Source organism: Fusarium keratoplasticum, chromosome 1, assembly GCF_025433545.1.
Source record: "Fusarium keratoplasticum isolate Fu6.1 chromosome 1, whole genome shotgun sequence".
Classification (NCBI taxonomy): Eukaryota; Fungi; Ascomycota; class Sordariomycetes; order Hypocreales; family Nectriaceae; genus Fusarium; species Fusarium keratoplasticum.
The window spans coordinates 5,205,215-5,226,935 of NC_070529.1; the positions used below are offsets into that span (position 1 = coordinate 5,205,215).

A 21,721-nucleotide genomic window follows, 5' to 3' on the forward strand; every position below is an offset into this window, starting at 1 on the left:
ACAAGATCCGACTTGAAGTGAGTTTCTAGGACTGTAGTTGTTAGCCATGACTAAGGCTAGGAGACGCATGAACGCTTGTTCAGTTCGCTTGCTTTGAGATTCCGATTCATCCCCGTGCTAATGACACCGCCACTCCTTCGTTTTCAACGCGTCCATGTTATAGAATGGTCTAGAACAGTGAGATGATGCCCAACCAACGATACAATGCCAATCCTGTGGGGTTCTTGTCCGTACAGAGTTGACAAGGTCTATCGGCTACGACCTCGCCTATGTCGCACCCTTGCATCTCGGTCATCTTACCGATGCCGGAACCTTCAGACCGATCGGTGAGGAACAGAACCCCTGCTACTCATAGGCCCTATGCAACTCGATGGTGTCCAAGGATGTCATTACGATAGGGCCTATGGGCGAGTTGTTGAACATGTTATCTTCATGTCAACATGGTTTGACATCGTTCGCCATTCGCAACTCGCCCGTGGACAACCAAAGCAATATCACACATCACAAGCAAGCATTCAGAAACATTTGTTGAGATAACAAGAAGTCTCCGGACCCACGTAATCTCGTTCAGACATCAGACATGGAGCCGGCCAATAAATTTACTATACACAAGAAGTTATATAAATCCAAGAAAGTTGAAAACATCAAGCCTGTACGTCTCCTTATTTTTTGCTCTCCAGCTGTCTTCTCATTGGCAGCTCAACTCTTTGCTGCTCATATTTACAGGGTGGGAACAGCGGTAGCAGTCACGTAGACGGTACGAGTAACAGTCTTGGGGATGCACTGACTCTTGACCTGGTTGCCGGAGCCCCAGGGGTAACCGGAGGGGCGGGGGCGGCGGGTAGGACGGGTCTTGCGGGTGCGGGTGCCAGTGGGAACCTGGGTGGCAGAGGGAGCCTGGGCAGCCTCGGTGGTAGCTCCGGCAGCCTCAGAGACGGGCTCCTCATCGCAGTCCTCATCATCACCAGTCTCAGGGGCAGCAGACTCGGTAGCAACGGGCTCCTCGGCGTCAGTGGCAGCAGGCTGAGAGGGCTTGATCACCACAGAGGAGGGTTCCTCGTCGCAGTCCTCATCATCGCCAGTCTCAGGGGCAGCTGACTCAGTAGCAACAGGGGCCTCAGCGTCAGGGGCAGTGGTGGCAGCAGGCTGAGAGGGCTTGATCACCACAGAAGAGGGCTCCTCAACAGCAATGTCAGAGGGCTTGATCACGACGGAAGAAGGCTCCTCGACGGTGACGGAGGTGGGCTCCTCAGCAGCGGAGGAGGAGGCAGCACCGTTGGTGGGCGCGGGCAGGACGTTGGTGACATCCTGGGAAACAGGGGCGAAAGAAGGGCGGGGAGCACCCTCGGGGACGGTGGCAGACTCCTGGGTGGACTCCTCAACGGCCTGGACAGAGGTGGGCTCTACAGCAGCCGGGGTGGACTGGACAGCGCTGGGCTTGGCAGAGCTGGCAGCGGCAGACTTGGTGGCAGCGGGCTGAGAGGCAGCAGCGCTGGAAGCAGGAGTAGAGCCAGAGCCAGAGCCAGAGCCGGCACCGTTGGACATGCAGGCGAAAGAGATCTTGGTGACGTCGGAGCCCTGGGTAGGACCATCGAGAGACCAGGCCATGTTGACGTAGGGCCAGCAGATGCGGCCGTCAGCCATGGTGACCATATCACCAGCAACGTAGGTGTCGTCAGAAGAGATGGGCTCGCCAACCTTCTTGCCCTTGGAGTCGACGAGCTGGAACTTGGTGCCGGCGAACTTGCCCTTGCAGCCCATGGCCTCGAAGGGGCAGACGGGGTTGGAGATCTCCTCCCAGGTGACAAGGGCGTTGGAAGCATCGAAAGCAGCGGCGTGAGCGTTGGAGCAATCGTTGGCACCCTCGGTGACCCAGTTGACCTGGCTGTCACCGTCGGCAGCACCGACTTCGGAAGTAGCCTGCTCGCCGACGAGGGTCTTCTTGTCCGAGAAGAGGGCGATGGCGACGTTGCGGTTGTTGGTGCGGTTCTGGGCCTTGGTGTAGCCCTGGCCCATCCAGTCGTTGAGGGTCAGGTCAATAGCACCACGGGAAACCCAGGAGAAGATGTAAGAGTCGGAGCCAATGAAGCGAGCGAGGGAGCTGTAGGAGCCACCCATTCCACCCATGGGTTCGTTGCTGCCACCGTTAATGGTCATCTCGTTGGAGACCTTGACACCGTTGTTGCCCATGCCCTGGGTCTCAGTGTTGAGCCAGATGGCACCCTGGTCCTCAGCGCAGAGGGAGGCGAAGGGGGGCTCGTCGGCCTCCTCAAAGGCAATACCGGTGTTGTGGGAGCAGCCCCAAGAGGAGGAAGCACCGGCAATCTCCTCAATCTTACCGTCGGTGGTGATGTACCGGATGGCATCACCAAAGTGGCCCGAGGCGGAGCCAGAGTAGGAGGTGACGACGATGTAGGCGGCGTAGTAGCCGGCCTTCTCGGAGAAGACGAGGTCACCGTTGATATCGGGAGATGCAAGAGAGTCTCCGCCAAGACCGGAGCCACCGAGGAGGGTGCGGAAGGTCTGCTTGCCGTTGGTGTACTTGTAAAGGACAGGGAGGGGGTCCTTGGACTCTCCAGAGACGACCTCGTTGGTCAGGATGGCAAAGCCGTCATTGTGGGCAACAAGACCACCGGCCTCCTCACCAGCCTTGATGGTGACGGGAGTGCCAACAGCGGCAAAGGTCTTGGGGTCAACACCCTGGACGTGAACACCGGTACCACTGGCATCGAGGTAGGCCAGGTAAGCGGTCTTGCCATCGGGAGAGACGGCGAAGGGAGTTCGGCGGTGGTGAGGGAAACCGGTCCAGTAAGCCTCCTGGACGGGGTTGAAAGAGCTACCCAGAGTCAGGGCGTCGACGTGGTTCTCGAGCGAGGTGGAGGAGAGCTGAGCAGCCGCCAGCGCCAGGCCGGCAGCGAGGGTGAGAAGACGAGACATGGTGATGAACGACTTGTATAAGTAAACGACAGGAGTGAGTTAAGACGAAAAGGGAGTGTATGTAGTCAGTTGGACTAGTAAAGATCGTCGAAAAGAAACAAAAGAAGGTAATCGGGACTAGACCCCAGGTCAATCATCCAAAGCCAGCACTGGTTGAAGCTATTCTCTTCTCTTTCATTCTCGACCCGGGCGATATCAACTCTTTTAAAGAGCTTGAAGGCAGAGCTGACATGTTGAGGCCCCCGGCAGTTTCGGCCTCCGCCAAGCATCTCCAGACCGGCCGGCGAGCGGTGGAAAAATTCACGGCGCCCCGTATCCACGGAGATTTGGACCTCGAGGCCGGTCTCGAGCAGCCATTCATTTTACATCAGACAGTTAACGGGTGAGGGGTCACGATCCAGCATGGTTGTGCTGTTTCAAGCCCTGGTCATGCTTGTGTCAGCAATTCTTGGTCCTCAGCTCACCCAACCCCCGGCAGATACACTCGTCTTTGACTCTTGTGCATCTTGCAGGCCCCGGTCTGGCAATTCGAGGCTGGTGGGCTCACTGTGAGTGGATCGCCAGCGGTCGTCTGTCCCAACTGGGTCTAACGTGAGGCCTGAGTTTGTCTTTTGGGGACAACTCAAGAGGGGCGGTTTCGAATGGCGCTCTTTCTTGGTAAACGAGATGGAAGCAGGAGCATTGGTTTACTAGATGGCCGCATTAAAGAGAGTTTTCCAGGATGTGCTGGTCTGCTGTTGGTTGTCAGCAAGGTGTTGGTCGTGGTGCTGGTGTTAGTGGCACTAGGTGTAATAGTCAGTTGAATCTCTATACATTCTGCATTATAGACTCTCGACTTTGCAGATCAGAACCAAACATTGATTGACAATAGCCTCGCTTCATCTGTTTCTGCTCAGCTGTTTTGCGGATAGAAACCGATACCGATGGGGCGTTTTACCCCTTTCTCGGGTAGCCTTAAGGGGGGCCCAGCCTTGACCAGGGGTTTCAGGGCCCCTTGTTTCGAGAGGTTTCGGCTCGATCCTCTACAACATGGGAAGATTCTCGAACGGCGTTCAAGACGGGCCAATTATCAGGGTTTCCGACTTTGGAGCGAGTATTCGGGAGCGGGTATAAAGATGAAAGGGCCCTTGAAAGGGAGAAGAAAGTCTGGAAGGTTGCCAAGAATCTCAACCTCTGGGTGCGGACTCCGCAAACGTCCCGTCGGCTGGGCTAGCGCTTGTTCATCTGCCGAGTCGCAAACGAGAGTAGCAGATCATTTAGATGTAACCTGCCCTGTCCAGAAGTCGGATAGTCCGGAGAAGGGGAATGGTGCTGTCGTATTCAGGATGGATATGAAGAGAAATGGAATGCGTTGAGCGTGAGTGATCCCGTGACAGCACCTTTTCCCATACGAGCCCGTGTCGGTACCTCTACGGCCCAGCTTGTGGGGGAAGCTACAGGCGGCCGACCGCTGAAATTGCAAGCGGCTGTGCTGCTCACGTGCTGTAAATAGTCCCCTAATAGCCCGGCGGCTGCCGCCTTCAGACAGCCAGCGAGCCCTGACTAGGCCGGATTGGGTCGCCGCCTCAGTCATGGCTCAGTCATGGCACCCGCGTCCATTGTTGTCAACTCGTATCGAGTCGCCATCAGCCACAACAAAAACGCGCGCGACGTACGTCCATCGTTGAATAGGAGGCAAAGCCTGATTGTTCTTTGTCCCCTCGATTTCCATCCCTTTCATTCTCGTACATACATGATCCTCTAAAGCATTCATCTCGGAGACAATCTCGTCTCCTTATCCAGGATCCTTCATCTCCATCGTCGGCTTCGGTGTCAACATTCATCGGGCATCGGCTCACATCTCGCTCCCGATGATGCTCAGCTCTCTTGCTAGGCCCACGAGGAAGGGCGTCAGTGATGGCCTCCTCATTCTGGCCATGATTGGCGGTGTCATCTCTGTCATCTTGGCATTCATCGTCTTTATCGCTGGCACTACCATCATCCCTGGCAGTGGTGATAACCCCGATCATTTGTTCTGGAAGCCGTTGGCTCTGGTGACTGTGCGTGCCGCCTTTCTTTCTGTTGGCTCACTCATTTACTCACTCACTCACCACCCACAAACACCCATACTCATTCCATACTCATACTCTGTCATCTCCATCTCAACCTGTCGAAACTAACCACCCTCTAGTTTGATGGACTCGTCCCCAACAATGACACATCCAAGTTCTTGGTGCAACTAAACTGGTACGCCAGCTCATTCGGCTGGGAGTATCCCAATGCCCCCAAGAACCTCCCCAAGGCTGGCATCACATCGTCAGGTCTACGATGGTCTTCCAACATCGTCAACGACCTCCACCAGATCGCCAGGGACCTCAATCTTCCACAGGACACATGGGACTGCCCCAAGTTCGGAGCATACGAGGATCCTTGCGGCAACATCTTCTTTGAGGCATGGCGCACCTACATGGTCCACAACGGCTTGCCCATCTCCAGCTGGCTCCTCTGGGTCATGGTGACGTCGGCCCTCGTCCTCGGATCTTGGACTATGGTGCAGGAGTGGATGATTCAGAAGAGGCCTCACTGGATGAGGTGCCGGTGCATCATCGGCAAGCGATGGTGTCCCTGCCCTAAGGGCACCAAGGAGGAGATTGAGAACCACGATGACTTTGTGTGGGACAAGGTGCGGCTGTCCTACTGGACTCTCTCGGCCGCCTACTTTGGCACCGCCGCGACCCACGCCTGCGTCACGTCGGTGTTTTTTGTCAAGTTTCTGGGATACTTCGAGGAGCGACTGCCCGAGGGCATCAGCATGCGTCCCAGGAGACGGATCGCCTCCGAGGTCCTGTTGTGGGTGGCTTTCGGCATAAGGTGTTTTAGTGCCCTGTGTATGGCCATCAGGTGGAAGCTCAGTCGGAGACCCAAGGGCTGGCTGGACGAGCAAAGCGTCGGTCTCGACGGTAACAGTGGAAGGCCTGGTGATGCGCGTTATACTGACTAGATCTAAAGAGCGAGGACATATACCATAATTGATAGAGCGAGCGAATCGTCAACTGTAATTTCAAGTTATCGGGACAGGGCATTGGGGGATCACAACCTGGGTAGAGATATGGCATGATGGAGATATTCAGCCTCAACTCCAAAACCAAGACTTTGCCTCGTGTATGTAACAACTTGATGAGGTCAACTCCAAGCCAAGTCCACCCCAGGTTCCAATATGCCTATCTATCCGTTTAGTCACAGCTCTTAACCTGACTCGCCAACTAACCCCCCTCGCTTGGCCAAATGGTCGCGCCCAGATTTGTCATGACTCTGCACCCCGCATTCGAACCAGATCCACCGACCTGCCGCAACGCGGTTGGAGGAGTAGTTCGCAGCTAACGGGCAACCCTAACTCTGTCTCTATCTCCAGAAGGGCGTGATCGGCTCGATATCTGACCTCCGGGCCGGCGCGGCCGGTCCGGTCATGGAGTTGATACAAAGGCTGAGCGAGGCCGCGTTCAAGGGAGATAGATTTGTCTTTTGCTAGTGATTCAGTGACTCGACTCAATACTGTTACTCTGCACCTCATCCAAGGCCCAGCTCGTAACCCCCAGTCGACACTCACGCACTCAAAATGCTCTCCTCGGCAACTCTCCGAACCGCGCCCTTGCGGCGGCTCATCACCAAGCATACCACACGCTCCCTCACCACCACTCCCAAACCACGCCTCATCACCGCCCCTCAAAAGGTTCCCTCAAAGCTCACCATCCCGCGTTCAGCGTCTTTCGCCACCAGCGCCGAGGCCACGGCTCCCGCCCCCGAGACCGAGGTGAACACGAACTTTGCCGCCGTCGCCACGGGTGGCATCCCCTACCCCGGCATCCCCAAGATCGAGGACCCGTACCAGAAGCGACAATGGCAGCTGGAGCACATGGCTGGTGCGTTCCGTGTGTTTTCTCGGATGGGCTTCACTGAGGGAGCTGCGGGACACATCAGTGTTCGCGATCCTGTTGATCCCACTACCTTCTGGATCAACCCGTAAGTTGGCAATCTATGGCTCATCGATTACCCCTGAGGACTACATGACACTAACATGAGCCAGCATGGGCGTTCACTTTGGCATGCTCAAGGCCAGCGACATGGTGCACATCAACGAAGACGGCCAAGTCATCGGCGGCAACCGAGTCGCCGTCAACGCCGCAGGCTTCATGATCCACTCAGCCATCCACAAGGCACGCCCCGACGTGGACGCGGCCTGCCACGCGCACTCCAAGTTCGGCAAGGCGTGGTCGACGTTTGGCAAGCCCCTCGACATCATCAACCAGGATGCCTGCATCTTCTGGAACAACCAGAGCGTCTACTCCAACTTTGGTGGTGTCGTGTTTGAGGACCAGGAGGGTGCTCGCATCGCTGAGGCGCTGGGGCCCAAGAACCGTGCTGTCATCTTGCAGAACCATGGTCTTCTCACGGCTGGTGGTACTGTTGATGAGGCGGCGTATCTCTTTTCGCTCATGGAGAGAACGTGTGAGGTGCAGCTGCTCGTTGAGAGCAGTGGTCTTCCCAAGCAGATCATCGGCGACGAGGAAGCGCAGTACACATACAAGTACAACGCCGATCCAGTGAGTTTCTCTTACCATGACTTCCTACAGAATTGTGTGCTAATCTTGTTATTTAGGAATCTCTATACACCGAGTTCCAGCCTGACTTTGAGTACGAGGTTTGGCAGTCCAAGGGAGAGCTCAAGTCGGGTTTCTAGAGGTTGATGAATGGTCTTTTAATGTCATGATGAAACTGTAGCATGCATCTTGCTTCTAGAATAAGTTCTCTGCGTAATTTTCCTCTTGCTAAAGAATGGAAGTCCTTTACTTTCCGTAACTCTGATTCGATGGCAATCACCTTGATCGGCCTTGTTCGTGATGACTATTCCAGTGCCTTTCGGTGTCCGATAATTACCGGCTCTAAACCAGAACTAGATATGTTGTGTCGTCGACTTTCCACGTCCCCTTGATATAGGTTGGCAGTCAACCATCATCTCCTTCCTTTTGCTCCTTGACAGTTTCATCATCACTCATGAGCTCTTTTGGTCAAATTTGCTCCATGTCCAGCAGCACTGATGCAATGGCGACAAGCTCGTTCTACACCATTATCGCTGGAGTCGGCCCTGGCACAGGTACGAGTCCTCCAGAAAATATGTCCTCGCACTGACTTCTCAAGGTCGAGCCGCTGCTCTCCGGTTCTCGAAGACGTATCCCGTAGTCATGTTGGCTCGCCGACCAGAGAGCTACGAGGATACCGTGCGGGATATTCAGCAGGCGGGAGGCCAGGCGCTTGGCATAGTGGCCGACGTGGCAGACGCCGTGTCACTGAGCCGGGCCTTTGATACCGTGGGGGAAGCGTTGCCGAACTTGAAGCTTGCGGCGGCCGTATACAACGTCAATAGCGGTTTCATGATGAAGCCTTTCCTGGAACTGCAACTAGACGAGTTCCAAAACAGCTTTGGCAAAACAGGGTAAGCGGTTACTTTTCCTTTAGCTGGCGTAAATTGATTCTCATCTTCCAAAGGGACGCATTCTTCAACTTTGCACAAAAGACACTGCCTCTGCTGCGTGAGGCCGTCAAGGATTCACCACACCCACCTACATTGATCACCACAGGCGCCACGGCATCCGTCAAAGCCTCGGCTGGTTTTTCCGCCTTTGCCGCTGGCAGGTTTGCCATGCGTGCGCTGAATCAGTCTCTGGCCCGCGAATTTGGTCCTCAAGGAGTTCATGTTGCACACGTCGTCATTGACGGACTTATCGACACCCCAGCCTCCAAGGCGTGGGGCAAGACTGGTGTACCGGACAGCAAGATACAACCAGATGCGGTGAGTTAACTTTCCCCTGAGAATTGTTTATTACGAAACTGAACCGCAAGATTGCCGAGGCGTATTGGCACTTACACACACAGCCGCGATCTGCATTCACGCAGGAGATGGATATCAGGCCATTCTCTGAGAGTTTCTGAGCCAAGACTGGGGAGTCATTTACTTAGCTATGTTTCTCAGAAAGTTACTCATGTATATCAAATCCAAGAGGTGTCCAAGGAACTGATATGTTGAATGTTGGCATGAATTAACCTCCATGCCCCCACGCCGACACTTAACCTATACTCAAATGACATCGTCGGGAAATGATATGAAGAACCTTTTTTCAAGTTTGACGATTTTACACACGCAAGGATAGCTAACAGCCACTGTCAATATTCGAATCGTATAATGTGCTGAACTTCTCTATTTAGACACTTTAGTAATCAAGTAAAAGTCATGAAATCGAGGCGGATGGACCCGAAATAGCGAAAGACTCAGAGAGACATCCAAACTCAGTATATAAACTGTACAGCAACTCCTATTGAACTCACAGGACGTTATACCTAGCTAAAAACAGAGTCTCGAGGCATGGGAATGTCAAGGCCCTTAGAACTCCGCCTTGTGGGCCTCAAGAAACCCCTTCCAGGTCGTGGGCTGAAGTCCAACACTGCTCAACAGGTCCAGACTTTCCTTGAGGTCCCGACCATTGTAGTAACCCGGCTCTTCAATAAAAAGATGGTTCTCAAGCATCTCGTCAGCCAGCGGCTCGGGGAGAAAGCTCTTGTATGTCGCGGCATCAATGGGCACGAAGCGGGCCTGCTTCCCAACCACTTCCTCAAACTCGGAAACGATCTGGGTAGGCGTGTAGTAGCCGGCAGCAGCGAGGATCTGCTTGCCGAGAACCTCGGGCTCCTTGCGGATTGCAGCAACGACGTATTTGCCTAGGGAACACCCCGAGTTAGTGACATTGCTAGACTGTCGAGGACTGGGAGCTATGACTTACCGAGATCTGATGGAGTGTCAATAAGCGGGAACTTGGCCTTGTCGCCAACCGGGTACGCGAGAGAGTAAACACCGTCATCACCCTTCTTGATCATCTGCAGTGCGGTAAAGTTGCTCATGAAATAGCCCGGAAGAACAAAGGTGCTCGGGATGCCCTTGGAGCGAATGTACCGCTCCACCTCGGCCTTGTCGTCAAAGTGAACAACGTGCTTAAGGCGCCCTCCAGTGGTCTCGGTGACATGAAGGAGAGATGAATAGATCAGGTGCTTGACACCAAGGTCAGAGGCAACGTCGGCAACGTTTTTGCCATGGGGCAGCTCCTGGCTTCCACCGGCGGACATGAAGTCGGGGGTAGTAACGAGGAAAACAGTGTGGGAGTCCTTCAGAGCAGCGGTAAGCGTCTCCTTGGAGCTCATGTCGGCCTGCAACGTGTGAGTTTCAAGACATGCCATGAGTCGAGGTTACATGGATCGGACGGGCTTACCGCAACGACTTCGACGCCCTTTCCGGCCAAGGCTTGCGCTGCAGGCTTGGAAACATCACGGGTGATGCCTCGAATCTTGTACTCCTTCGAAAGGACGTCGTCGGCCAGAACAGCCCGGATGACAGAGCCGCCCTGAGCGCCAGTGGCACCGAAGACAGTCAAGAGCTTGGACATTGTTATGACGGGGTGATTTATCCAAAATAAAAACAGAGACGGAATTTGTCGTGGGTGTGCAAAAGTGTGGTCGGGATGATAGAAAACAGATGGATGGCCAAGGCATTTGGAAATGTTCCGAGACGGATGGCTTTATACCAGCAGCGATCCATCTTGGAGACTCACTATGACACTTGCATTCGAGACCTATACACCGCCAAGTATACGCGTAGGTCAAGATGAGTGCGAAATGCTTCCGTAATCCTCACGAGTCAGACCAGCTCGGGGCATCGTGAAATACCGAAAATGTCCACCAGATAGACTTCATCTGCAAAGTTTGCCCGAAAATTTGTAAACCGTAAAGCTGGAATCACTATTCATCCTACAGGGTACTTTGTCAGTTTTATCAAAGAACTGAGGGCCAGAATAGTTTCGGTTTTCCGAAAAACCCTCTGTAATTAGTGATAAAGAGGGTGATTTGTCCAGATACCAGGAGACTAGGTTTCATGATCTTCCAGATAATCTTTGTTTCTCACGTCTTTTCACATTAATCCATGCCCCCACGTATTGAGAGAGTCCGTAAATCAAGTTTGTCCGTGTAGTATCTCCCCGTGCTTGGACCGGACAGCCTCTCGCACTATATCGGACACCGAAGACAAGTATCACACGGCTTATTTGTCAGCCCACCCAATCGGAACTTCAGAAGGCCGAGTTTGTCATCCGACCTGCAACACTGATTGGAATATCGTTCTCGAGTTGTATAGTAGACGCTTCAGCAAATGCCGATGAGTCTGGCGCAGCGGGACGAGAAGGGGCATAGAGAGTCGGGGATTGTTGATCGCATGAGGCGGCCTTGCCCGTTTCCCCCAGCTGTATATAACCCCCCCAAGTACACGGTACGGTTTCCTACGCAATAATACCAACTCAGAAGACCAAAAAGGACTTGGTTTCTTTCACAATCCTTATAAGCAACATGGCCCAAATCGCGAGAAACGTTGCCCTCCTAGGCGTATGGACCCTCTTGTATGCCCAACAACATACTCTGACCAACTTGTAGGCTACAGGAACGCTGGGTTCTCACATTCTCACTGCCCTGAAAGGAGCTGGATTCTCTGTCACTGCCGTCCAACGCAAGGAGTCCACAAAGGCTGTTCCTGAAGGTATCAAGTCCGTCAAGGTGGACCTAGCCAACAAGGACGACCTTGTATCGGCTTTCAGGGGACAAGATGCAGTCGTAAGGTATGAAGACAGATACCCCTGCCGGTACCGAGCTGACGCCTTATAGTGCTGTGCCGAAACCTGCTCTCTTGACAGAGAAGATCATGATCGACGCAGCCATCGAGGCCTCGGTGAAGCGCATCATCCCATCGGAATATAGCACCAACCTCGAATCACCTTTGTCCCGGAAGTTGCCCATTGTCACTGAAAAGGCAAAGATCCGCGAGTACTTGACCAGTGTTATTTCATCCACCGACTCACCCACGACGTGGACTTCGATCAACAACGGTCCCTTTTTCGAGATGTGCCTCAGATTTGGGGTGTTGGGCCCCAACCTCCGAGAGAAGAAGGCCACCTTTCATAACGGAGGTAATAACATGATTGGCACAACAACTCTGCCAGATATCGCTACTGCCGTTGCCAAGGTCCTCGACTCTGCGCACTTCGCCGAAACTGCTAACCAACCCGTGTACATTTATTCCGCTGCCGTCAGCGAACGTCTCCTCACCGAGTTGGCATCCAAGGTCACGGGCATTGACTTTGGCACTGTGAAAGACGGAAGGATCGCTGACCTCGACGTCGACGAGCTCGTCCGCGACTCTGATGAGAAGAGAAGCAAGGGAGATATGTCTGGAATGTTTAACTATTATTACCAGATGATGTATGGAAAAGGCTATGGTGGTACGGATTTCAAGGAACTATCGTGGAATGATCGGTTGGGGCTCAAGTCGATGACGGAAGAGGATCTTGAGGGGGAAATCAGGACCGCCGCGGTCGAGTTTGGTCTTATCTGAGTTGGAGCCAGGAATTGGGGAGGCAGTCAGAACAATAAAGCAGAGTGTTGATGTTTCCAAAAGTCAAGGTCGAGATGAACTGCTCACACGCCCAGCTCAAGTGTAAAGCTCTAACCTTTGGGACTCTATGTAGTGAGAATATTCATTCGAGAAACGCAAGGGCCTGATTAGTGTCAGAGTTGCCTGGGGGTACTGTATCTCGGTAATCTTGGCATTGTCCGATAAAGTGGCGCCGCCAGGGAGCTACAGTACAGCATTGTAAAAATCCCCGAATGTGCTGTGCTTATGAGGACATGATGCATCATCAACCGCTCTTTATCGGACACCGAAGCATACAATGAGTGCGTCCGGCACGGCATATCCTATAACAGGGTCCATTTCCAGGCTCTCATGCACGTCATGCAGACAGAAAAAACTCAAATGTGACCGCGTCCTACCTCAATGCGGCCGCTGCGCTAGGGCAGGGGAAGAAGAGTGCAGCTTTCCTACTAAAAGAAAGGTAAACAAGGGAAAGCGGAAGCAAGTCCGTGATCTTGAAGAGAAGCTGGGTGAGTACAAGACCATGGTAGAGACTGGAGATTAGAAATACTTATTCGGGTCGCATGCATGTTTCAGTCCAGCTTGAAAGTCGCATACAGACTCTCAGCGCCGGGGAAGCAACGCGCCCAGAGGAGCCAGACACATCTTCTAGTACCGGTGCCTTGGATGGTAGCAGCGGAGGTGTCGGGGTTGCTGAGCCACAAGATGAGGGTCAGCCATTCTCCGAAGAGGTGGCCGATGAGGAACACCATGATGAACATTCTCCAACTGATGTTGCTTCAACCGAGCTACTGGAGGAGCTGTAAGTCATTTCCTCCCCTTTAGAAGCATGAATGCTGCTGCTAACTCGTAGAAGAACGGCGCTCTATTTCGACAAGCTTCACCATGCGTCGCCAATGATACATCGCTCTCGCTACTTGTCTTCTCTCCGCCTTTCCCACAGCTCACAGCCCCCAGCATGTCTGCAGCAGATGGTAATGGCAACGGGTGCAAGTGTCATTCCGATACATGCCCCCTTGGCCAATTCTCTATACAAACGGGGGAGAGCACTAGCCGAGGCGGACGAGATGAAGGTCGGTCCATCATCATGTCCGCTACCTGCGTTAGCTACTAACCACCTCCCGCAGGACCAGCAGGACCATCCAGTTTGTGTCGCTCACGTTCAATGCTGGCTTCTGATTGCCAACTTTGAGGCTCGAAATGCAAACTTTTCAAGAGCGTGTGTCAGCCTGGGTCGAGCCATCCGGATGGCACAGCTGCTCAACCTACATCAACTTGACCGGGACAGCAACAGTAGCCCCCCTTCCATATTTCCTACTATAATGCAACCGCCTCAGGATTGGTGTGAACTAGAAGAACGGCGCCGAACGTGGTGGGTTGCTTACGTCTCGGATCGACTGCTCTTTGCAACTTCGGGTTTACCTGCACTTATCGATGACCAGGACGCAAGTTTTACCCCTGAGACACGACCAGAAGGTGGATATTGACAGCTTTTTCAAGGTCTTTACGTTACTGCCCGCGTCTGAGGAGGCCTTTCAGAATGGCTCTCCCGAGCCCACGACCACACTGCGTGACGCATTGCAGAAAATCGACACAACTCCTTCGACTTATGGAGCTCGAGTCATGGCGGCGTCGCTATTCTACCAAGCTTCCAAGACAGCACCCCAGCCGAACTCGGACAATCAAGAAGATGATGAGTACTGTCAGCGGTTACAAGGCATCGACCACGGTTTATCGGCTCTAGCAGACATGCTCCCAGCCAACCTCCAGCTGCCACAGAACTCAGCATGCCAGCACGCCGTCTTCGTCAACATCCTAATCCATACCGCCACCATGTGCCTCCACAAAACTGCAGCTCAAAAGGCAAAATGTCTCCAAGGGCCTGAAGCAGAGCTCCTGGCACGCGAGAGCCACAACAGGATGTTTGCAGCCGCAGTCAAAGTCCTCGACGTGTTTCAGCACACGCGAGATCTTGTCATGGCGCTCCAGAACCCGATCCAAGACTACACGGCGTACATCGCTGCTCTAGTTTTCCTTCAAGACTTCAGCGTGGGGAGAAGCGTGCAGAGCAAGTGTGATGCCCTGTTCTTGTTTGGCATTTTGCGAACTGCCGGCGAAATACACGCCGTTGCCCGCATGCTGTCGGTTCAGCTGGGAGCTCAATTGGAGAATTGTGGCATTGATATACCTGAGGATGATGAAATAGATCTTGACAGTCTCGAAGCTTATAGAACAAGAAGAAATCGAGGCTAGATCGTGAAAGCCATCAAGAGATATTTGAGAATCACCAGTTTCCAGACTGTATCTATGCTCAGATGTTGAGTCCCGTGTGTTCAGGGGCTAGTCTGACACCTAAGCTGGCATACCATTCAACACTATAAAGTATTTTGGTACTACAACTGTTCATGAGCGACAAGGCAAAGAGATCGATCTCGATACAATCAAGACTTTTCCTGTTTGTCTCTTCCCAGTTCCACGACTGATACGTTTGTCAACATAGGTACTTAGAGTAGCGTCTTTCGCCACCACTTCTCTTCTTCGTCCAACCACATCTTCACGTTCCCGGGCTGATAGAAACCATGTCCCTCATCTGGGGCAACAATCAGCTTGACATCTCCTCCTGCCTCCTTGATTGCATCGGCCATTTGTTCTACCTGGTCCAGAGGACAAACCATGTCCTTCTTTCCGTGCAACAGCAGCAGTGGTGCCTTGGTTTTGTGGGCGTCAAACAATGGGCTTCGCTCGTGGCAAATGCGGTCCATTTCGCCCTTGTCTACTCCCGGTCCTAGAACCAGATGTTCCACGTAGTCCGACTCCAGCTTGTGGGTGGATTCGTCGAGACGTTTAACGTCGCTGATACCAGAGAGACAGACACCACCAGCAAAGGCCAAGGGGTGGCGAGTCAGGGTTCGAAGGGTGTTGTATCCTCCCGCGCTGACACCAGTGATGCCTGCTGCCCCAATCCTCGTTTTTCCCGTCTCAGCGAGGTAGATAGCAAACTCTGCAGCATCATCCGAGTCCACCAAGCCAAAGTTGCCAAAGAGAGCTTCTCGATACGCGCGGCCATGGGCGCTAGATCCATTGTAGTTGAGGGCAAGATATGCGTACCCCCTCGATGTGAAGTACTGGATCCTGAGTTTGAGACCCAGTCCTGTGAACGAGGTGGGACCTCCATGGCTCAGCATGATGAGAGGCGGCAGATCCCCTTCTGGTGCCACGAAGTCGGGATTATGTGGCATCCAGAGGAATCCATGGATTTTGCGATGCGGCTGTCCTTTGGAAGAGATGGTGAGCGATTCCGGCTGAGAGTATATAGAATCCGGGAAAGCCTCCTCGGTCGAGCTACGCAACTTTGTAATCTGAACAGAGTCGGCAATGTTAACTCGGTAGAGCGCTAGGGCAGACGTCGTTCCAGCTCCCATGATGATGAACGAAGTATCATCTAGACGAGCCACTGAGTCCAGAATGACCTCGGATAGAATTGATGGATCTCCAACTTCTTTCCATGAACCCGTCTCAAGATCAACAATAATCACCTTTGATACCCCAAGGGTGACGGGAGCAGCAACCAAGAAGCGGGACGATAATGGTGCGTATGTGTGACTGACAAGTTTTAGCAAGATACTACCAGTCAATGAATGTGACCTATATCTCACCTTCCTTGAAACCAACGCAGGTCTCCAAATTCCGCGTTGTCCAGGCCTTCGAGCTTAATCTCAGCTGGTACATCTGCACCAGGGGCGAGTCGGAATAGCTTTCGGAATGCCTCTTCTTCTTTCCCAAAGAAAAGACTGCCGTCGGGGCCCCATCGAGGTTCAGCAACTCCTTCACGATTCTCTCCGGCGATAATGTGAACGTCTGAAACTGAACCTTCCGGGTTCCAAGTCGCAGAGTACAGCTTCGCCGCGTCAAAGGGAAGGTCTGGGTGGTTCCACTCCAGCCAGGCGACTTTTGTCCCATCAAAACTGAAGTGAGGTGTGTAGTAGAAATCGGCATTGTCCCGGATCCGCCTGACTTCAGATGTTTCAGTGTTGATGGCCACAATGTAGTTGCGGATTTGGTCTGGTGTGTCATGCTCGTGGTCTTCCTGGTTAGCCAGCACCCAGGGAGAAGCCGGGTTGGCATCAAAGTTCGAGTATCTTAAGTTGGGGGATGAGGTCAGATGAGTGACTTCCTTGGTGTCTGGGTTGAGTAAATGAACCGTGTTTCCCTTGTTGGAGAATATGATGCGATCATCAGACAGGATGGCGTAGGGTGAGCCTCCATACTCGTAGACTGTGTTTTTGGCGCTGTACTCGGCTGGAAGTACCTCATTCAATCCGTCATTTGTGATCTCGACGATCGCTGTACTTCCATCTTCTCTACTCTCGGTGTAAAAGGCCCTGCCGGACTTGGGCTATCGTCGACCCGATGTCAGCGGTCGTTCAGTTCACACAGAAGAAAACTCACACTAGCTCTGGGGGCAGAAAGGCTTCGGGTTTTTGAAGCAACAGATTCAACCGAGATGGGCGACTTCCATTCCCCGTAGGGAGCAGTGGTCTTTGACGCCATTTCAACAGATGTTGGTGGTGAAGTCAAGTTTGGTCATCAAGTGCGGGGCGCATCTTCCTGAAGGAGCACAATCAGTTAAGTTGCAGGAACTGAGCATGGTACTTTTCTTGGGCAGCATTGCAGTAAAAGCCACCCGAGTTGCTTGAAATTTGTTACACCTACGCAATCTACTCCTCATAGGTACATTCAGAAATACATGCAGCGAGCGTTGCTCTGTGGGTTGCATTGGTATGTCTTCCCGTCATCATAGCCAGTAGATTTGCGTTCAGAGCGTTGGGTTTTCACAGTTCTTGCAGACCAAGCGTTAAGGTTCCTAATAAGATACAATTCATGGTCTCGACTTTTATGTTAAGCTATAATCCCGTGTGTGAACATGGCTGTCTTTTTCTCTTCCCTTTCCCATGAACCCCCACTTACTTCCCTCCTCTCACTCATCAAGGTAGCCAGGGTTCTCTACGCGCCTCGAGCAAGGGGCTCACCCTTCTGGGTCTTGGCCGCGCGTACTTCTCCAGTCGGATGGTCTGGATAGAAACGAAGCCAGAGGTATCCTCGGGGCTGAGACCCTCAAGGGTGTCCATGCTAGCCTGCTCCTCACTGTACAGGTTGAGCCATGCCGCACACAGCAGATCTCGGACCTGAGGGAGGACCTCCACTGCTATTGCGAGCATTGAAGACAGCCTGATAAAGGTTGTATTTCATTTCATACGATTAAAATTACAAAATGATCGCCTATATGGAAGCTATCGAATCTTCTTCATGACATGTCATAAGCTACGGTTCACAATAAGATCTCTTACACCGCAGCAGTACTAGTCCAGCTCAAGGATACAACCCAGCCAGAACAAAAACTTCCAACCCAGAGGGATCGTTCATTCCAGGCTTATTCATTTCAGAGCCACTCGCCCCAAAAGCAACCTCTGACCCAGGGACTATAATAGTCAGGGTAATGCCAGCTGTCTTTGCCTCTTCCTTCACCTCTGCGATGATGGGATTCCTGATTGCGCAGTTGCTAAACCTAGGCGCGTACAGATAGTTCATGCACTTTCTCATGCATGCATCCCACCACTTAGGGATACTTCTTGTAAACTCCTAAGCGCAGCTCCTCAGTCCTGTGCAATACTCCTTATACCACGGTAGGTTGCCTAGATCAATAGATGTTGAACGGCTCACCAGCTTCAACCACTTCGGGAGGGTTGAGTACTCCCACCTCTGGACCACAGTGGTCACCCCAAGACTATAGAGGCAGAGGAACCAAGACTTACACAAAACACCCATCACGAAATCGTTCGCAAGCTGAATGACAAAGAGACAAATACCCTACTATCTCAAACATATCCAGGGTTCTCAAGAATATGGATACAAGAGTGACATGAGAAAAATTCGAGAAAAATCTCGCCTCGTTAAGGAGACATCCGGTGGTTGAGCCCGAGTGCTGAAGGGCACCCTTGTGTGAAACGCAATAATTTCCAACCATCATCCAACATACATATCATCTCATCTACTCATATTACCTTCATCATGGTACAAGATGATCTACGATGTCGTTGCAGCATACTTTGACCGTGGCTTGTTGACAGCCGCCAACACCAGGAACACCATGCAAGGTACGCTCCCACAAATGTCATCGCCGATGAACAATCAGCAAGAATTCGATTCAAAAGCAACTTAATCGACGTCATTATCCACGTGGTGCTCGCCTTGATCAGGGCGCCCTGTTATTTACGAGCAAAAGATTTGGCCTCGTGATGCCCGGCTGTCGCATGTCAACACCACAACCAGGTGACCCACGTGTCGTGATGCATCCCACCCAGGAACAAAGGTCACGTCAAAACTACAGGTACATCAGGCGAGAGTTAGTACTCACTCGTCGTTCTAAAAGCAGGGCACTTTCGCTTGAAAATGACCACAGGAGCCGCATTATCAAGGCTGAGTGGAAGAGAGTGACCTTGTCGCGAGCAGCAGTAGAGGTGTTTAAGAAAGAGATTAAAAGTCATCAGGTACGGGTATTTACAGCTTGCGTCAGATATATACATGGCACCCTGCCTCCCCAAGGGCTAGTCCAGCCTTCTTCTACCCACAGGCCGTCTCTTTACGGGATCTAGCATGGGTTTCTGGATCTTGCTGAGTGCTTCCTCAGGACTCCGGCGGATGTCCTTCAGTGCAGAGCCTTCTCGGCGGTAGGGTGAGTACTTCGGTGAGGGTGAAGGTGAGCGACGGTGAGAGGGAATCCTCCACGACGCAACGGACTTGTACTCAATGTAGCAGGACGCGATGGTCTCCTGTCGGGGGGTAGGAGTGTCGTCGGAATCTGGGGTATCGTTACAGAAATCGAAAGCGTCGCTAGCATCTTCAGGAAATTGAGCGGTAGGAAATTCGTCCTCCTCCAGATCCTCCTCGTCAAGGGTATCGTGAGATTGCTCTCCATCGTCTAACATGTCCATCGGCGGCGGGCTCTCTGCGCAATCCGAGTCTGAGGTGACAGCTGTGTCACCATCGTCAGATTGCGAGGTCTCATCATCGTCGTGAACGTGTGTCAGGGTCAGGCCAGGGCCGAATGGCCCTGACTCTGACCCAGAAAACGACATGGAGCGTGAGGGAGGGTTGGAGGAGTATTCGTGCGACTCCGAGCAGCAAGCCGGTGATGAGGCTGAAGACTCGGAGTGCTCTGCCTCAGAATGAGGAGGCGAGAGGGGGCCCTCAACAGTCATGGGCCGAATATTGGTATGAATAGATAGAGGTTCCTTTGTCATGATGGACTCGCCATCAAAGAAACTGGGGAGAGCATCATCGACACTGCTGGCCGTGGTGCCCTCGGTTTTGATACTGTTGGTTTCGGAGAAGGAGGATGAGGATGCGATAGAAATAGTGTCATGATCTTGATGATCATGACGGTCGAGGTAGTTGTCGGGGAGGTAACTTGCAAAGTAACGGACGATGGAGTCAAACGACTTGGTCCGGAAGAGCTGGAGTGCGTACTGCCAGTGCTCAGAGTCCATCAGCTTGGGGTTGGCGATGATCTCGACAGCAAGGGACTCGAGAGATTCATGTAGCTCACGAATCCGCTGGCGCTGCCGGTCGGCCATCAAGCGATGGAACTCGTCGGTGGTATCAGCATCGCGGGAGATTTCGTAGACGTCGTGGTGAAAAGCTTCGGGGTCTTGTAGGTTGAAGGTGAAGGTGTTGTACTGATCGTGTAGTTTGGTAAAGAGGTCATCCCTCTTCATGCCGAATTTCCAGGCCGGCCATGACCAGCCTGGATCGTCCATGTCGAGGTCACAGTCGATGGGATTTGGTAGAATATCGTGAGTGGTTGAGTAGAGTGTCCAGAGAGAGGGCCCAGGGGGGTGTCGCGTCAAAGCTCGTGTGAGCTTTTGGATCTATATCATGGCCATGGCGAGTATCGTTCAGGGAGTGTTCAGCAGTCACAGAGGGCGCTGAAGCAAGCAGTGAGAGCGTTCGTTCGTGGGCTTTTGGGCGGAGTCTGGGAGTCGTGGGCGGTTGGATCTTGGGGATATGGAGGCGGGCGTGGTGACGAAAACAGGATGCACCAGTCTTGGGGGTGCCGTCGATAGCAACATGATTCCCCTTTGTGCGTGGCCCCCAACCATGCAGGCATGAATGCCTGAGGCCATAAACGTGGCTGCCAAATCCGGCTCTGATTGGATGCACGGTCCTATCATCGGGCACGCGAGCCTGCGCCTGCATAACTCCGCCACTCCGTGAGCCAATCATGGCCGAGGCGAAAAATAAGCTATCCAATCAGTCCTGATCGTAAGACCCGTATCAAATTGTGCAACCAATTGGAAACACAGTGGCGTACAATTTCGGGACCAGGGAAGCCGCGTGCTGACCTCCAGACCGTGCAGCCTACAGTGCCTAAAGACGATCGGGACCCAACACGACTCCGTTGTCGGTGAGCTGTTCTCTCTGCCGATCCAAAGTCACGAGGCAAATTCCATTGCGTTCTGTCAGAGAATCTCACGGTGAGACCACGGCTGACCAAAAAGGGCAGTGTCTTTGTGTATGGAGGTCGTGACAGCCTCACGTTCGCTGCTTTATTCCACACAATTCGCCGCTCTCTATCGTTCTTTGACTATCTGGTCATGCTGAGATGGAGGCCCTCACCAGCAGCGTCAATTTCGTCATGGTCGAACCCGCCTGAGCACCAGTAAGCGGGACGTTTGTCAGGCCGCCGGCTTTCTTTGTGCGGATGCCAGATCATTCCCGCCTTTCCCTTGACATGACGCAGTGAAAGGGCTCATCAGCCCCATTTACGCCCTCTCGCTTGTGGCGCAGATATCCATGAGATTCTTCAAGGTTCAAACCACCAAGTACATGGACCACAGATTCAGACAGCCAGGATACTTCTCGCCAAACAACACAGCCACGAGACTGAGGCAGGGCCTTGCGATCAGCCCTACCAGCAGAGCTGACCAATACCAGCCGGAGCGCACCCTCAATCCCCATCCAGAACCCCAACTCGGACCGCTCCCAGGCACCCACTGGCCTCGCTTCGCGCCGTTCTCCCGCTGCCGTTTCGTCAACGCTGTCTTTGTCTTCGCTTCCTGTTCTTCTCTGCACCCGCATCTTATTATTAGACCAGATCCAACTCGGCTCGACAACCCCATGCGACAGGTGTCCCGATCTGTTGATGACTCTTCCTTCTCCTGGTCACTTTTCATCCTCTCCTCGTGAAGACTGAGACGAGACCAGTCGCCATCAGCAGGCCTGTCC

At 53.0% G+C, this 21,721-nt stretch overlaps 9 protein-coding genes across 9 annotated transcripts; 5 read left to right on the top strand and 4 right to left on the bottom strand.

The window, feature by feature from the left end:
* Positions 1–720: 720 nt before the first annotated feature.
* On the bottom strand, positions 721–2,937 carry NCS57_00154800 (uncharacterized protein; the record flags this gene model as incomplete). The annotated part of the gene is made up of 1 exon (XM_053051609.1): positions 721–2,937. The coding sequence occupies one exon, from the start codon at positions 2,935–2,937 to the stop codon at positions 721–723; it is 2,217 nt and encodes a 738-aa protein (XP_052920124.1).
* Positions 2,938–4,787: 1,850 nt separating this feature from the next.
* On the top strand, positions 4,788–5,917 carry NCS57_00154900 (uncharacterized protein; the record flags this gene model as incomplete). Its single annotated transcript, XM_053051610.1, has 2 exons — positions 4,788–4,976; positions 5,108–5,917. The coding sequence occupies 2 exons, from the start codon at positions 4,788–4,790 to the stop codon at positions 5,915–5,917; spliced, it is 999 nt and encodes a 332-aa protein (XP_052920125.1).
* Positions 5,918–6,532: 615 nt separating this feature from the next.
* Positions 6,533–7,654, top strand: NCS57_00155000 (Aldolase-II domain-containing protein; the record flags this gene model as incomplete). The annotated part of the gene is made up of 3 exons (XM_053051611.1): positions 6,533–6,936; positions 7,001–7,517; positions 7,574–7,654. 3 exons carry the CDS (start codon positions 6,533–6,535, stop codon positions 7,652–7,654), a joined length of 1,002 nt encoding a protein of 333 aa, XP_052920126.1.
* Positions 7,655–8,016: 362 nt separating this feature from the next.
* Positions 8,017–8,904, top strand: NCS57_00155100 (uncharacterized protein; the record flags this gene model as incomplete). The annotated part of the gene is made up of 4 exons (XM_053051612.1): positions 8,017–8,068; positions 8,113–8,407; positions 8,461–8,764; positions 8,815–8,904. 4 exons carry the CDS (start codon positions 8,017–8,019, stop codon positions 8,902–8,904), a joined length of 741 nt encoding a protein of 246 aa, XP_052920127.1.
* Positions 8,905–9,352: 448 nt separating this feature from the next.
* Positions 9,353–10,406, bottom strand: NCS57_00155200 (NmrA domain-containing protein; the record flags this gene model as incomplete). Its single annotated transcript, XM_053051613.1, has 3 exons — positions 9,353–9,687; positions 9,750–10,170; positions 10,233–10,406. 3 exons carry the CDS (start codon positions 10,404–10,406, stop codon positions 9,353–9,355), a joined length of 930 nt encoding a protein of 309 aa, XP_052920128.1.
* A 952-nt stretch (positions 10,407–11,358) lies between these two features.
* On the top strand, positions 11,359–12,397 carry NCS57_00155300 (NmrA domain-containing protein; the record flags this gene model as incomplete). The annotated part of the gene is made up of 3 exons (XM_053051614.1): positions 11,359–11,394; positions 11,443–11,624; positions 11,671–12,397. 3 exons carry the CDS (start codon positions 11,359–11,361, stop codon positions 12,395–12,397), a joined length of 945 nt encoding a protein of 314 aa, XP_052920129.1.
* Positions 12,398–12,999: 602 nt separating this feature from the next.
* NCS57_00155400 (Zn(2)-C6 fungal-type domain-containing protein) lies at positions 13,000–14,689 on the top strand (the record flags this gene model as incomplete). Its single annotated transcript, XM_053051615.1, has 4 exons — positions 13,000–13,238; positions 13,290–13,509; positions 13,564–13,881; positions 13,937–14,689. The coding sequence occupies 4 exons, from the start codon at positions 13,000–13,002 to the stop codon at positions 14,687–14,689; spliced, it is 1,530 nt and encodes a 509-aa protein (XP_052920130.1).
* A 251-nt stretch (positions 14,690–14,940) lies between these two features.
* NCS57_00155500 (Dipeptidyl-peptidase V) lies at positions 14,941–16,996 on the bottom strand (the record flags this gene model as incomplete). The annotated part of the gene is made up of 3 exons (XM_053051616.1): positions 16,886–16,996; positions 16,093–16,832; positions 14,941–16,039 (listed from the first exon to the last, which is right to left on the bottom strand). The coding sequence occupies exons 1-3, from the start codon at positions 16,985–16,987 to the stop codon at positions 14,941–14,943; spliced, it is 1,941 nt and encodes a 646-aa protein (XP_052920131.1). The 5' UTR covers positions 16,988–16,996.
* A 2,045-nt stretch (positions 16,997–19,041) lies between these two features.
* Positions 19,042–20,253, bottom strand: NCS57_00155600 (uncharacterized protein; the record flags this gene model as incomplete). Its single annotated transcript, XM_053051617.1, has 1 exon — positions 19,042–20,253. One exon carries the CDS (start codon positions 20,251–20,253, stop codon positions 19,042–19,044), a length of 1,212 nt encoding a protein of 403 aa, XP_052920132.1.
* Positions 20,254–21,721: the final 1,468 nt, after the last annotated feature.